The sequence below is a fragment of the Falco naumanni genome, chromosome 10 (genome assembly GCF_017639655.2).
Source record: "Falco naumanni isolate bFalNau1 chromosome 10, bFalNau1.pat, whole genome shotgun sequence".
NCBI classification, from domain to species: domain Eukaryota; kingdom Metazoa; phylum Chordata; class Aves; order Falconiformes; family Falconidae; genus Falco; species Falco naumanni.
The window spans coordinates 32,198,939-32,213,923 of record NC_054063.1 but is presented as its reverse complement, the minus strand read 5'-3'; the positions used below and the strand labels follow the sequence as shown (position 1 = coordinate 32,213,923).

Below are 14,985 nucleotides of genomic sequence, written 5' to 3'. Positions count from 1 at the left end.
CCATGGTAAATAGCCATTATAGTTTTAAATAACCTTGCCCTATCTATCTTGAAAGTGTTAACCTTTATTCAACAAATGTGTTTAATTAGAGTCTTGGTCTCCCCATTTATTTCTTACCCCGGGAAGCCCACACCAGTTCTCTAAGCTGTGCACCCAAAAGCGAGGCTTGTCGCAGAACCCCGGTCCACGGCTGCTCTGCCCCCCACCTTCACTAAGGGAAAGAAAGCAATAACCTGAACTTGAGGGCAAAGCAGACAGGAGAGAGAATTAAAAGCTTTCTGATTAAAGACCGAATTACAGAGATTTCCAGGGCATTTTGAAAAATTAATAGCTGCATGACTGTGGGAGAGGCTGCTGTCTTTAAAACCAGGCACATATGTTTAATATCATAAAAACAATATTTATTTGGGACAGTCCCTCAGTGAACCATCTCCATAAAATCTGTATCGCATAAACCTGCACGCCTCACCATGCCAGGCTTTCCCAAGTGGTCACTATTATTTGTGCATCTATTTCTAATGATCCCGCATGATGGCAAGAAAAAAAAAAACAAACAGGAGGAATGAAACACTTAATTTCCAAATAATATTCCTTTCAGCCTCTATCAGTCTTTATGTATTAAGCTACTCTTTCTCCCTCCTTCTTGAAGGTCAAAGCTTGGGTTCTGAAGCTGAGATTACTGAAATAATCTCTTTGCTAAGGCAAACCTCCAGGATACCTTGGTCATTGGAAGCAGCCACAGCCATCTGCAAGCTCCCATTGCCTTCTCTGTGTGGGCAAGACCTCAGACATGCCTCACGCATGACAAAACTGCTCCCTGCAAAGTCTCCGGGTGAGATGAGCAGGGAGACACCCAATAATTACACGCACCAGGAACACTGGCAATAAGCGACATCCAGCAACCTTTTCTGTGGGTTTTATAATAATACAAGAAGAGGATGCGCAAAGGCAAATGCACCAGGTTCAGAAGTCAGAGCTGAGATAAATTTGCTCCTCCACAGTATGTAAGTTCAGGCACTTGTCCAGATGAGAACCTACCCATTCAAAAGTATTCACAGAGGCTTGATGGAGGCTTTATCCCCAGGCTTTTCTGTTAAGGTCCAGAGATTCCACCCTCTAAGAGCCAAGCCAGAGCAGCTACATCAGGCTCCTGATCCAAGGAGTCCCCAAGAAAAGCCCTTTTTGCTACAGATGAGAAAAACCTGGACAAGCTTGTCCTTTAAGGCTACACTACCCTTTACAAACATTCGTACTGACAGATGAGTTGCAAGAATTCAGAAGCATTTCAAATAAACCCTGTTTGAGCAGCAGTGTTCTTTAAGGGAGATGCTGTGCCAAGAACACACCCAGCCTTGAAAACAAATCTCAAGGCATAACAAGGCTCAAACAGGTTTTTTAAAAGAATTTGGCATGCTCAGAGATTTTTCTAACGTCACACCTTCAATTATTAATTTCTCTTCCCTTTCTCCCAAAGCAGAAAAGCACGTTGCAGCCTGACCTTAAATATACAGCAGCAGCGGAACAAATCCCACGATCAAAAACCCTGAATGAAGTTCTGTTAGTTACTTCGTTCAGCAACAAAACTTTCAGCCCATAAAATGCTACAGTAGGAAAAGGGCCTCAAAGGTAGTCCAGGATGGTGAATTTACAAGTCCGAATGCTGTCATATGAAGTTGATTTCAGGTTACAGTACGTCAGTCTCCATTAAGGGCTATGACCTAAGCAATTCAACACAAACGGCAACTCATTTTACTTCCCACTCACTGCAAGTTTCATTTAAAAGCCTTATGTCACAGAAGGCCTGCTATATACAAAAATACAGCAAAAAATGAAATTTTGACAGCAAGTTGTGGCAGTAAGTGCTTTGCAATCAATGTCAGTGTGCACAAAAGTGAAAGCAGGTGGTGAGCAATGACCCTGTTACCAAATGGAAGAGAGCAGAAATCTATTCTCTTCCACAGCAGATATAAGAGTCAAGCACTGAATTACCTTTTTCAATTTCAAATTTTAAAGCTAAATGTGGTACCTTCTGGGGTTTGGTTGTTTGGTTTTTTTTTTTTTCCTGTTATAAAGGGAATTTAGAAAGGTTTATAAAACCTAGGAACATGGGGCTTGCTGTAAATCACATTGGTGGTTTGAAGCAGCCACAAATTTGATGAGGTTTGCAGTAAGGTTCCGTGTCTTCCTCATGCAAATGTTACAGAAGATTCAAGACCACTTAAACAATAAAAGAGACAAGCAAGCTGTTCCTGGGCTTATTTTTAAAATGACTGTACGTTTGATTACAAGGTGACAAAATGAACTCTTTTTCCCTAATAAAGATGTCACAAGTTAGAAATATTTGCTGGGAAAAACATGCTAAATATGCTGAGAAGGTAATGCTTAAAAGAAATACAAACAATTAGCAAAGCTTTAAAAATTCTTGGCAGATGGCTAAAGGAAGAAAAAAGGAAATCCATTTAAGGGACATCAATGTTATGAATCACGGCAGGTGACATTTAAAACCAATGAATAAAACATCACAAAAACCTGTCTCTTTTTATAAATCATACTTCAGAGTGGAAATTACATTTAGGTACTACACTTTAAGATCTTCCTCAATTAGCAGGATGTACCACAGGGGTTCAATTTCAGGTGTAGAAATTAATGATTGTCTGTTCTGGACTGCCTTCTGCTGTCAGAAGAAAGTACTCTTTTTATTAAAGTCTGGTTGTGTTGTGTCATCCCCCCCCCCAATAAAATAATTACGGTCTTAATGCTCTCCCACTGAAAGAAAGCTTTCTATTTTAGAATCAACACAGCACAAACAAGTATCTCAAGTTTACTAGTTTCCCAACTAGGAATCTGCCCTAATTCCATAGGACCTAGACAGGGATATCTGTCAGAGGGATATCTGTCAGTCATCCCAGTTCTGGCTTTATCTCTCAAACTGATGAATGCCCTAGCAACTAAGTTCACTTTATGATCAAAAACTATTGGAAGAAATCAGTGTCTGAGAAGCAATTTTTATTCCAGCCACCACTGGGAAAAAGGAGAGCTCATGATAGATGAAGGGAAGAAACTTTTGGACAGAGAAATCCCTGAAGATTCACTCAAAGTGTTTGGTTTAGTCTTGGAAAAAATGTTATTGAAAACCCCTCTACTTTAACCAAACTTGGGTTTTTTTCTATGCAAAACTACACATATTCAAATGAATTTCTGGAACAATCAATCTTCATTCATCACATAAGGGTCAGAGAAACTTGCTCTCTTAGAAAAGAATATATTGCAAGTTTCATAATAATTCGATAGAAGTCTCAAGATCATTTGATTTTTAAATAATCCCATTTAAACAGCCTGCAAATGTGCACACTAATGAAGTGGGGGTTTTTTCTCCTGTCCAAGCAGATAGACTTTCTGTAGTCTTAGTAACCAGCTTGAATTCTTCACCTGAGTAATTTGGATGGGAGAAAGGAGGAACAAGAAAGAGTAGTGTAGAAGCCTACATCTGACACCTTTACCAAGCTGCTTAAAAGACAGAAGTAAAAAGAAGACAAAGCTCAGAGGATCACAGGAGAGTCAGGAAACACTACAGATTGATAAACTATGAAGTGTCACACAACAGCAGCTTACCCAAACAACGCAAGTACTTTTCTTCTGGCATCTGCCTTATCCATGCATCCTCAGCATGCCCTCTTCCTACTGCTAGAAAAGACCCACAGACCAGTTCCAACTAAACAAGCGCCAATTATTTATCCGCTATCATTTTCAAAGCCTGTAACTGTACAGAAATACTCTTAAGTTTTTAATCGATTGAACTTTTAGAAGGATGAAAGGTGGTAAAGCTATAAAGCATCAATATTAGATTGCTAATAAACGCTATCCAAATGAATGTGCAGAGAAACCAAAGACACGACATGTTCCAGGTAATGGTAGACAACAAGCTGTTCACAAGACAAATGACACCTTCACAGACAGAATACAATAAATTAGAGACTCTGGTCATTGTAAAGCAGAATGTGTTTACTGTTATTGATAAACAATAAATCACCTGCCCTCTAACAGTTCCTCCCTATAAATCACTTCCAGTGAAGGAAACTGATGGTTCCAGTACACAGCCATTCCTCACCACAGTTCTGAGCCGGGAGAAGAAATCTGCGCCGAGTGATAGCCATTTTTAACTGCAGTTGTTCTGGAGTGGTGCAGGGGAAGTAGCAGGGTGATGCAAGAGACCTAACACTGCACCCGCAGGTACCAGCTGCAGCTTCTGCAGATTCCTGCCAGGGCTGAGCAGCATGCGGAGCTGTGGCGTGCGTCTGTCTGGTCTGGGCTCCATGCAGGGATCCATCGTGGCTGGCATTCCTGCTGCCTGGACCGCACCTAACACGCAGAAGCAGACCCTGATCTGCAGGCATTGTCAGGCTGGTGTCTACCAGCAGACTGAAAAACATCATATGATCCTAATGCGATTTGACACACTTGGAAAGAATTAAACTTTCTGTAAACTTATCGGTAAGGACTTCAATCTCTTGCTATCACACTACCTAATTTGTCTAACTAGAAGGAAAGAGATTCAGCTTCATGATGTCATAGCAAACCAACAGCCATCTGTGCAACCAAACAAGATGAAGACACCATGAGACCAACATACCCTCCTCCTCCGCTGGTAAAGATACCAGAAGTGGGTTTACTTATTTATTTTAAAATCTTTGTTTCCAATGTAATCTTTCAAACTACTAAGTAAAAGCATATAAATAAAGATGTTAATAAAAAGTATAGCCCAGATGAGAGCAGCATAATGAAACATCCTTGTTTCAGTCAACATAAAATTACATTTCTCTTTACTGCTCCAAAAAAATGAGTATGTCCACTCAGGTAAGAAGGAGGCTTGCTTTCACTTACATGATACTTGTAAAAAAAGAAAGATCTAAGCAGTAGCTGTTAAAAGCTCTGGCTAGAAGCTGCTTCCAGACAGACACAAAAACCATCACAGTTTCCTATAAACATACAGTTCTTCAGAGTTAAAGGAAGCTGCAGTTGTGAAACCGGCTCTTGCAGTGCAGATAATTCAAAACCTCAAAAATATGTGCATATACTTTTAGAAACTGGACTTCATTAAAATTTAAGTGTTTTCTCGATGTTCTGCTTCAACAGTTTGCCAAGACTATTGCTCTGTCTCTTATCTGAAGAAATTGCAATTGCCAGCATGGACTATGTTTCAGCTGCTCACTCCTTTGTCCCGCCGGCTTGGTGAACCTCCAGCTCCTACAGCTGCCTGCTCCAAGGAGCCCCTGGCAGGACTCAGTGCAAGGAAGAGGAACACTGGAGCAAGAGCTTCTAAAGACAAGCAAAGACTGCAGTAAACTGTCTACAGATGCTTTTGAAACAAAGGTGCCTCATTTCAAGATTAGTCCTTTGTGGATTGTGCTCCTTAAAATGAAGTCGGGTATCAAACAGCAAGCTACAGCCCAAGCACTTTGGGAGCAACAGGCTGGACAACTGGTTAGTGGAAAGTGATCTGTAACTGTGGGATCAAACCCAGCCCTTCCTCCAACTCCTTTAACTCAGCAAATCCCTCCCCTGCCCTTGCCTGTCTAGCAGATGGTGAGATGGAGGCAGGAACTGTTGCTTGTACATGAGGGCTCTGACTGTGCAGCCCTGACATTAAGTGCAGCTGACCAGCACCTGCATTCTTCCCCCTAATAGAGGCAATTAACACCTCCTGCTCATCCTTCCATTTTTGCCCTAGAAAATTCTCAGAAGCAACAGTTCCACTGCTTGCAGGACAGTCTTCCCCAGCAGTAGAGAAACAGATGACACTGTGTGCTGCAAAGCGACAAAAGTCTGCTTTGGAGTAGGGGGAGATCACATCAATCTTTCCTGTCCAAAGACATTCCCATCAGCAGCCAACAAGATACTTCTCAAAGGGAGCTAAAAAGATGACCTAGTGCAGCGAACAGCACTGACAGCACAGAAGCACGAGACCTGAAACACAAATTTGCTCACAGCAGACTAAAGCATGGGGAACCTGTGAACAAAGGCCACGACAACAGCCACCTTCTGCAGTCCTTTCACAGAAAGCTGAGAAGTTAGCCACGTCTAGTCCTTCCACTTCTGCAAACCTTGGTGCTCTCAAAGGTATTTGTTCATTTTATTTTTGTAAGGAAAAAAATCTGCTCCAAAGTTTTTCTGCTTCAAAGAGAGAACCTGTGAAGGCAGACCCAAACTACTGGCTTTTGATAACTGCAGGAATAGGAAAGGTCTGAGTCACCAAGACTTAGCAGAGATGAGCAAATCAAGGTCTTCCCAAAGCAAACAGGAGAGTCCTTAGGAAAGAGACATAAACCTTGTTTCTGAATGTCAGATTCATTCCCAGAGCTGCAGCAGCACGATGGCAACTGCCAGTGCAGAAAAGAGCTACTGCTGGTTGCAGTTCTCCACTGAGGTCCTGCAGGTGAATGGCAACGCTTTCCTTCAAGAGCTCCCCTATCACCTGGTGTTCCTCCAGGGAAGCACTGATAGCAAGAGCAGCTAAAGACAACGTAGAAGTAAGTATCTGTACCATCTATGCTCTTGACAGGCTGCCTTACACAGGCCACGCACGGTCAGCAGATACACAATTCCTGGAATCAGCCTCGGAGCAAATGGCTTCAGCTCCTTGTGTAAAGCCTGTGGAAAGACTTGATGTCCTGCAGTACACTCGATCTAGTGTCTGTTAAAAGTTCAGGTCCAATTTGACTCATCATCCAAAACAAGCCCCAAGGATACTTAAGTAGCACAGATTCACTGACATATGAAAAACTATGAATGAGAGATACAGCAAACCCAAAGCTCAACACCACGGGTATTAAAAGAAGAGCAGCTGCGTCACAATGGCAAAATTCAAGATTGAGAGGGGTTCTACTGCCACGTGTTTTTGCCAGTGAAACCACATTCATGGGATAGAGCTGAAAAGGTTTCAGTATTGTCATAGCTACCGTAAGCCATGTATGACTGCAACCTGCTAATTTGCTATTAAAATAGGCTTTCAATAAAATGACTAGTGATACAATACAGAACATTCATGACTGGATGATCCATGAACATGTGTTACAATAGGTTTGGGAAGACTGAGTGCCTTTCAAGAAGGGCCAGAATAAAAAAAAAAAAAATAAAAAATAAAAAAAGCAATCCCACTTTAGCCACAATTGATACTACAGTACCGACCTGCTCAGAACAGCTAAAAGACTTTTAAAACAGGAGTAAGCAAAAGGTTTGTTGGGTCTAAGGGCAGGAAACACCGCACAATTAATTCTGCCGTACGTTAACAGTACTACTGAAAGATTAAAGTGAAAAAAATGTATGACATTGTCTAAACAAATCTTCTAGCATTATTAATTTAAGTCTGTGCAACAGTATGTGACTAATGTTCACTGGCAAAATTAAATTCAACTAGAAAAGATCTGAAATCTGATTATGGCAATTAGGAATTCTACATACAAAAATGCTGCAGGGGTAGGCTGTTAATGGGCAGGCTGCATTGTATTAGAATTTGTTATATTCTACCTAAAAGCAAGAATTTCTGCCCATAGTATCCCCCACCCCGTTAAATAAATCATAATGTTCTTTAAAACATAACCAAGCAGGGCTTAAATCCTTAGAGATCTTTATTCAAACATGAGTGGGGATAAAAATTAATGCCATTGGGCACTGACTAATCAGTTAATAACTGCTACCTCAGAAATCCAAGGCTGGAAATACGCTGCTGGAAATAGGCTGGGTTTCTGCCCCCGCTGACCACAACCAGAGCATCACGTTTGGGAGGAATGGAGCCCGTCACCTTTTAGAACAGGATCTCTGGTGATTCAGCTATGCAGTGGATAGGGCTGCCTCAGCCTAACCCTCATCTGACACGACACTGCCATTGTGATATAAATAGTGCCTTATTTGCCTGCTTCAGAGGAACAATGTTAGTCAAGAAAAGGCCAAATGGTTTTGCCACAGGGGAAAAGACCAAGAATCTTTTGTAATTTAATACTGCCTTTTTTTTTTTTGTTGTTTTTGTTTTTGGAAGACAGGAGACTCCAGGTGCTAGTCACATAGGAGGGAGAAGAATACAGAACACAAGACAAGGTGTATTTATCTAGCCTGTAGTAGCGCAAAACAATAATATTTTCATTGTTTCCTACGGCCCAGGAGGAAGCAGCATTCACCCAGCATCTCGCTAATCTCATCTCTACTTGGAATCCTGCAAACTATAGGCAAATTCTGCTCAAACCTGCCCACTCTGACAATGCAGAAATAATTGCTGCAGGCAAGTCTAGGACACATGAACTTGATATGCCTAACAAATCTATTTTTTTTTCTTCTTCCACAATGCTTACTGCATTGATGTTTTCAATTAATAAAACATTAATAAACATGACTTTTACCCACCCATCACATTGATTCATTTTCAGCCAAACAGGAAAAATACCCAGTTCTAAATCTTTGAATACATTACACAACATAAGTTACTGCTACTATCCCTCAGATAAAGACTATACAAATAAATACCCATGAGTGTTTATTAAGGTTGCTTTCCCACATTTTTGTTATCCTACAGAAAAGAAAGTAGCTCTGTTAGAAAATCTGTATGCAAGACAGGCTGGTATAGTCATACACAGTTGAACCAGAGAAATATGTACAGCTGGGAAGCAAAATTTCTACAAATTACTACATGAAGGTGACCCAAAGCCCGATTTATTGCTAGCTTTTATTGCTTGCTTTTATTGCTTCCAGCGCACTGGTGATCTATGCACATGGCAATACTTCAGTACTAATGGAAATCAGTAAACAAGATCACATGCATGTCAAACAGTTGCTTTGCACATTCTAAAAATATTTGTAGGCACTAGAATGGCACTGACCTTTCCCCATCCATGCTGTCTGTGCTGCTTGCTGGGTCTAGCCTGCACCTACAGCTCACTGTATGCAGAGTGGAATACATCCTACTCAGTGGAAATAGGGGTAATTGCTAAACTTGCTATCAACCAAATTAGAAAGTAAAATGATTACAGCAAACTTCCCTTTGGGCCATCTTCTGCAGGCTACAAAAAACTTCTAAGACACTCCAAACTAGTGCATCTTTCCTGGGAAAGACCACACATTGAAAAATAATTGTTTATCATTAAATTAAGTTACCGTATGTAAGGTGAAGAAGATAAACTGAGTATCTGACTCTACACAGACAGCTTGCAGGTCATGCAATGACTTCAAGCCTTCAGGCTAAACGTGTGCAAAGGGCTACAAGAGGGGATATGCAGCAGGTCCCTTCAGCTAGCCACCCTTTCCAGCCTAAATAAGAAAATCTGAGATGCAACAGCAAAGACAACAAAATACATGTAACAGCAGCAGTCTATACAATCTGTACAAAGAGAACGAAAGGCTCCAGCTATTATTCCAGCCTTCAAGTAAAGCATCTCCTCGAGTCGTGACTAGCAGAGGGATTTCGCTTTCCACACTGCTTTGTGAAGGTGGAGTGAATCTCACCAACTGCCGAACGCAGCGTGACAACCTGAACCACGGGCAACACGAGCAGACGTCGGAAGGGCGTACAACGCACTTCAAGCAAAAAGTGCTTGCAGTGAAGTATCATTAAAAGAAAATGCAGCCGAGGACATAGTGTTCAGCAGAGCATGCATCTTCTGGCATTTTGTACTCAAACCAGAAATTTTCCATCCTCACAAAAAAACCTAAATCAAATTTATAAATCATAGATCTTACTTTGAACTTCTGAGAAGTTCCTGAAAATTCTGAGCATGTAAACATTAGTTAGGAGCCGAAATTGAGGATTTGAAAGAGAAATTAAGACAACCTTGATATTTATATAATAAAACAAAACCCAGTGCCTAAGCTTGAGCAAAACAAGGAAATTCAATGGTTCTAACACTGTTCCTTGCCAAACACTACTCATTCAGAATTTGCATTTTCCAACTGCCACCTGGAATTCTATTTTTGTATTTTAAATGCATAATAAGGAAGTAAAGTAAGATAGCTTGTACCCTGCATATCCTCAGGCTTTTTTATTCTTTTGTTTGCTTTTAAACAAGTATACAGATAATGACTGGTTATGATTACTGAGAAATACCTAAAGCAAATGAGTTTGTCAAAATGCCCCATTCAAATACATTAGCAATTAGAATCTCCTCAAGTTTCCATTAGTCTGTCAAAACAAGAAATAATCTTATAGCAGCTCTGACTAAAACTTTTAAAGATTATCACATTGATTGAATTTCAAAGTATAGACTTACAAATTCGTAGTCTCCATCCTGCGGTACCTTCCAATCAGATGAATTTTTTGTCTGGCCAGATACATTCTTCCCAAAGCTATTGATTTGATTCTCCTTTTCCTTCTGCTCAAAATATTCAAGGAATGATGGTTTGGCTGGCTGCATCGTTTCATCCCTCCCTGGAAACATTAAAAATAAAAAAGAACAGTTGTTTTGAAAAAATGTATTTTCAGTTATATAGCCTTACATCATGCCCAAAAGTGATTTCAACTTTTTAGTACACACTAAATCACATAGTACTGCTAAAGTACTTGCTGAAGTACTATTTTTTCAGTAGCTTTTCAATCATAAAACTGACTGTACAGTGAGAAAACTGGAGAAGGGAAGCTTAAAGCCCACCACACAAGTGATTACAATGCTGGAGGCTTTGGCCTCTAGACCTGCAATCCATCCATCAAAGCACGCTACCAGGTAACTGAGCTTCATGCACTGAATACTAGAACCAAACAGCTACCAACTAGAGAGGTTGGGTTTTTTCATCCCAGCCAGGCTGCACACACTGCAAAATATGCCAAATTCCAAAACGAAACAGCATTGTTTTAGAAGCAGAAACTCATCTTTATATATATATGAATAGAATAGTACAAAAGCGAGGCTTTAAAAGACATCTACCACACAAATATCACAGAACTTGCCTTGGGTAGAAGTAGTCATGTTCTACACTTCTTGGGTATACAGGATTAATTTGCAAAGCTTCTTTTTTTCTTTTTACAAACAGTAAGTTTTCAAGTTTACTGCCCTAGTCGTCTTTTTTTAAGGTAATTCCTCTGAACACACATTCTTAGCGGATTACTCAAATAAGCCACATACATAGAGTAAACATTCACTTCTAGACTGCGCTTAAGGAACTTGGGGTAATAAGGAATGGGCAAGGGTACAAAGAGAAACAGAGATGTCAAAATAATCCCCTAAATATGAATACTTTTATTTTGAAGAGCAGGTCTCACAAGCCTCCTGAGAACTACTCTTAATAAAAAAAAAGAGTTCACCCATACTCACGGGAGAAGAAAGGATATGGCCAAGAGAAGCCTGAGAGCAACTAGATTCACATTATTCTCACTGGTCTAAATTATTCTTTAGAACAAGCAGAAGTTAGAACAACAACGAGAATGCTGCTGATCCATTAAGAGCAATGAGCTAGTAAAAACGACACATTCACAGGGAGCCCAGATACATTGGGTAGCGGGTGGGATTAGGGATGTGAGCACTAACGTATCCTTTCTTCTTTAGCCACCACACCATCTGAATCCCTGCTCATGTGATTTAAGTACCATTACGTACAAATAAATCTAGCAATCCATTCGGGAAACGGGTTTCCATCACTGAAGGGAGAAACGCAGAGTCACAAGTCCCCAGATCCAAGCAGATCCCCAGTGCTTTTGGAGAGGAAGGAGGTGGCTCCATGAACAGAAGGCAGCTTCAGCTGTAGGGTGACGACAGTGCAATAGGGAAGGAAGTGATGAAAAGCTAGAGGATGAAAATATCGATTCCTAGCACAGACAGCATAAAAGCCAACACAGAAAGAAAACGCAAAATTTAACTCCACAGCAAGTCAAGACCAAAAGACTTTCAGCATCTCCAAAGGAAGACTGCTTTACTAGTGCAACTGGCACAGCATCAGATGCTGCCCAGGGTACTCACGCTAAGAACTGGCCAGTCCTGGGAGTTACAGAGCAGCTAGTATCTTGTGAAGAGTCTCAATCTAAATGAAGAGGCAGGCTGGCACAGCAAACACACTTGAACAGGCTGCACCACAAGAACATGAAGCTACAAACGCAGCTAAGGACGACTCACAGCTTAACGCCGTTGTGCTGCTCTTCATGATAAAATGCTTCGCAAAAACCTGTGAGCATAACAGAACTAAGCGCTGTAACAATACCTAGTAAAATGTTTTTATTCTGATAAAATATGGTTCTCTAGACACTGGAGTACGCTACTTATACTTGAAACACATGTTTTAGACAAAGCAGAAATCATCATTTTCAGAAAGCAGGATTAGGACTACAGTTAACAGCAAATGGCTTCAGAATAACCTAAGTCTGGGCTGTGAAAGTAAGTTCACTGCTGAATGCCATACATTTGAAAGAAATATAATCTGTCAGGCAGGCAATCAACCAAAGGTTTAGAGCTTCAGACAAGCACACAGGAGATGGAGCCACCCTTTGATAGGTTTGTGGGGTCTGCGTAATGCAGACTCTCCCCAAAGAGTTTGTACAGAAGGCAGGCTATCACAAGAAAATTCTCACCAAGGATACTCAGTGTTGCTTTCCTCTTGAAAAAGTACTAGCTACTGTGAGAACCCATTAAGATTTAATCACCAAATATTATTCTTGCACGTAAAATTGCCATCTAGTGATCCAGAACTTGCCTGGCAAACTGTCTGATCTTCAGACAAGAGCATGAATACCTTGGTCAGCTATGAGGTAATTCAGGAAGTTATTTGTCTATAGACCTATTACACGCAGAAAAAAATTTCTGCGAAGTATGAGAGATCTTGGCAGGATATCTGTGTTGTGATACTGAGAGAAGTGTGGTTCTATACAGCCTGAAATGTCACGATGCATTTGCAAAAACCACTGCATCGTACTGCCTCTCCAGGGTCAGCTAAAAGCTCAAGCGTGAACTGAAGTGCTTATACTTTTGCACCATGACAACTGGAGCAAAGACAAATTATTCTACCCCTGGCAGTAGTTCCCCTTTTTAAAAAAAACACAAAAACCATCATTGTACAGGCTTAGATCAAGACAGACACCTTCAGACAGGCTGCGTGAAGGTCAGTTAGGGAACACGTCTGCAAAGCAGAGAACAGATTTGCTGTTGGGAATAATTACTGAAATACAATAGCAATCCAATTACTGCTAAGCGATCAAACATTTATTTAGAATGAAGTAAATACACCCCTTGTATTCTGCTGCAGCCTAGCCTGTTTGAAGAAGGAGGATCATGGCAATGTTTAACACCAACAAATTTTGTAGAGAGAGATTCACAACTACCTAGGCTACTATACGCAGCTTACTGACAGCCAGCCTAGGTGTCAGGAACGCAGGCTTCCGAGGGAAAAAAGTTAAAATCTAAATCAAGCTTGTATTCTGTGTTTTGAAAACAGTTATTTGTAGTACAGGAAACTTTGAAAGCAAGCGTTTCACTCCATTGACATTGGCTTATTCAGTTCATTTCTACCTTTTTTCTTAAAAGAAAAAAAAAAAGACTGTTTGCTTATACCAGGGCTGCAGCGACTATGCACAGCCCTAAGCAATCACACCTGACATCGCACAGGGAACAGGACCGATGACCTCCCGAGGTCCCTGCCAAGCCAAGCGCTTCTGCAACTCAGAGTCTTCACACCCACCGTCAGACACCTCCAACCCTGCAGTCACCTCAGGCCTTTCCAATGCACGTGACAATTAGTCACCAATTTTACTACATTTCTACACATCAACACGTAACGCTGCATCTTTATTTAGTGTTGGTTGTTTTTTTTAAAGTGAGTAAAACAGAGATTGCTAACGGACAAACAAAAAATGGGGAAAAAAGATAATATAAAATGAAAAATAGCCAGAAAACAGATCTAAGATGTCTGAAATTTTAGTTGCTGCTATAATCTCAGCAGGGGTGTATGTGCAGCAAGACAGACAGAAACACTCCTAGAGACAGAAAGACATTACACCAAATCAATTATCATCCCAGCACAACTGGATTTCTTTTCATCAATCTTGGCACTTAACAGCAGCAGCATCTTTCCAAAGATGATCTGCTTTTAATTCAACAAAAAAATCCTACATACTGCTATATCTTTAAGATTTCGATAACAGGCAGCTGAAGACAAAAATCGATTACCGCTATTTGCAGAAGCAGATGCTGCTGAAAGATGACACTGCACTGAACGTGTCAGTGCCAAAAAGCATTTAACTTCCTACTTTTACAGGGTTAGACTAAAATATGAACATTTGACAGAAAGTGAGATCACAACTGTGGTAGAGAAGAGCCTTTTATAAAAAGGTCACCCTGCGATGACAAGAAAGGCTTCACCACGCATTTTTGGAACCTAAAGAGTTGCTTATAAGGATGAGCCATGAGAGCTCCCCAGAGCCATTAACAGTCTACCATTTAGATACACATTCATCTTTTAGGAGCTGTATTAATTACACAAATGGAACACTACAGCTCTACTGGAGCCAGTCCAGCTGACTGCAGAATCGCAGGTTTGGGCTAGCTGTGCAGAACCGCAGGCACCGGGAGGACTGCTCGGCGTTCAGCCGGCCACGCAGCCAAAAGCAGAAGCCCTCTGCAGAAAACTCACAAGCACTGCCTGGCATAAAGTCATGTTTAGAAAAGTATACCACCATGTACTGCTGGACATGAGAACACAAAAAGATGAGAAACTGGTGGGTCCAAAGGCAGAGAACACCGCCTTAAATCAAGCAAAAGATGACAAAGGAAAACGTGGAGAGCCTTCAAGCCATTTGTATTTCCCTACGATGCTGCAGAGAAAGTAGAATGATAAAGAAGAAACAACACAGTCAATTAAACCAGCAAAAGATTTACTCTTTTTCCCAGCAGTAAAGAATACCCATGAAACCAGATCAGTCAGTATCATCTAGTCCCAGAAATCAAAGCACTCATTTTGTTAACTTTGTCAAATTAGCTCTCAATTGAAAATTTTGAGAAGCTCACGAGCTTCAAAGGATGCCTTCAA

General features: G+C 40.8%; 1 protein-coding gene across 1 annotated transcript in view; it reads right to left on the bottom strand.

Moving 5' to 3' along the window:
• STK4 (serine/threonine kinase 4) overlaps positions 1 to 14,985 on the bottom strand; it is a 46,470-nt gene that overhangs the window by 12,913 nt on the left and 18,572 nt on the right. Inside the window, exon 10 of the mRNA XM_040608539.1 lies at positions 10,251 to 10,408. Coding sequence (XP_040464473.1) covers positions 10,251 to 10,408 — 158 coding nt within the window. The remainder of the gene's footprint in view (positions 1 to 10,250; positions 10,409 to 14,985) is intronic.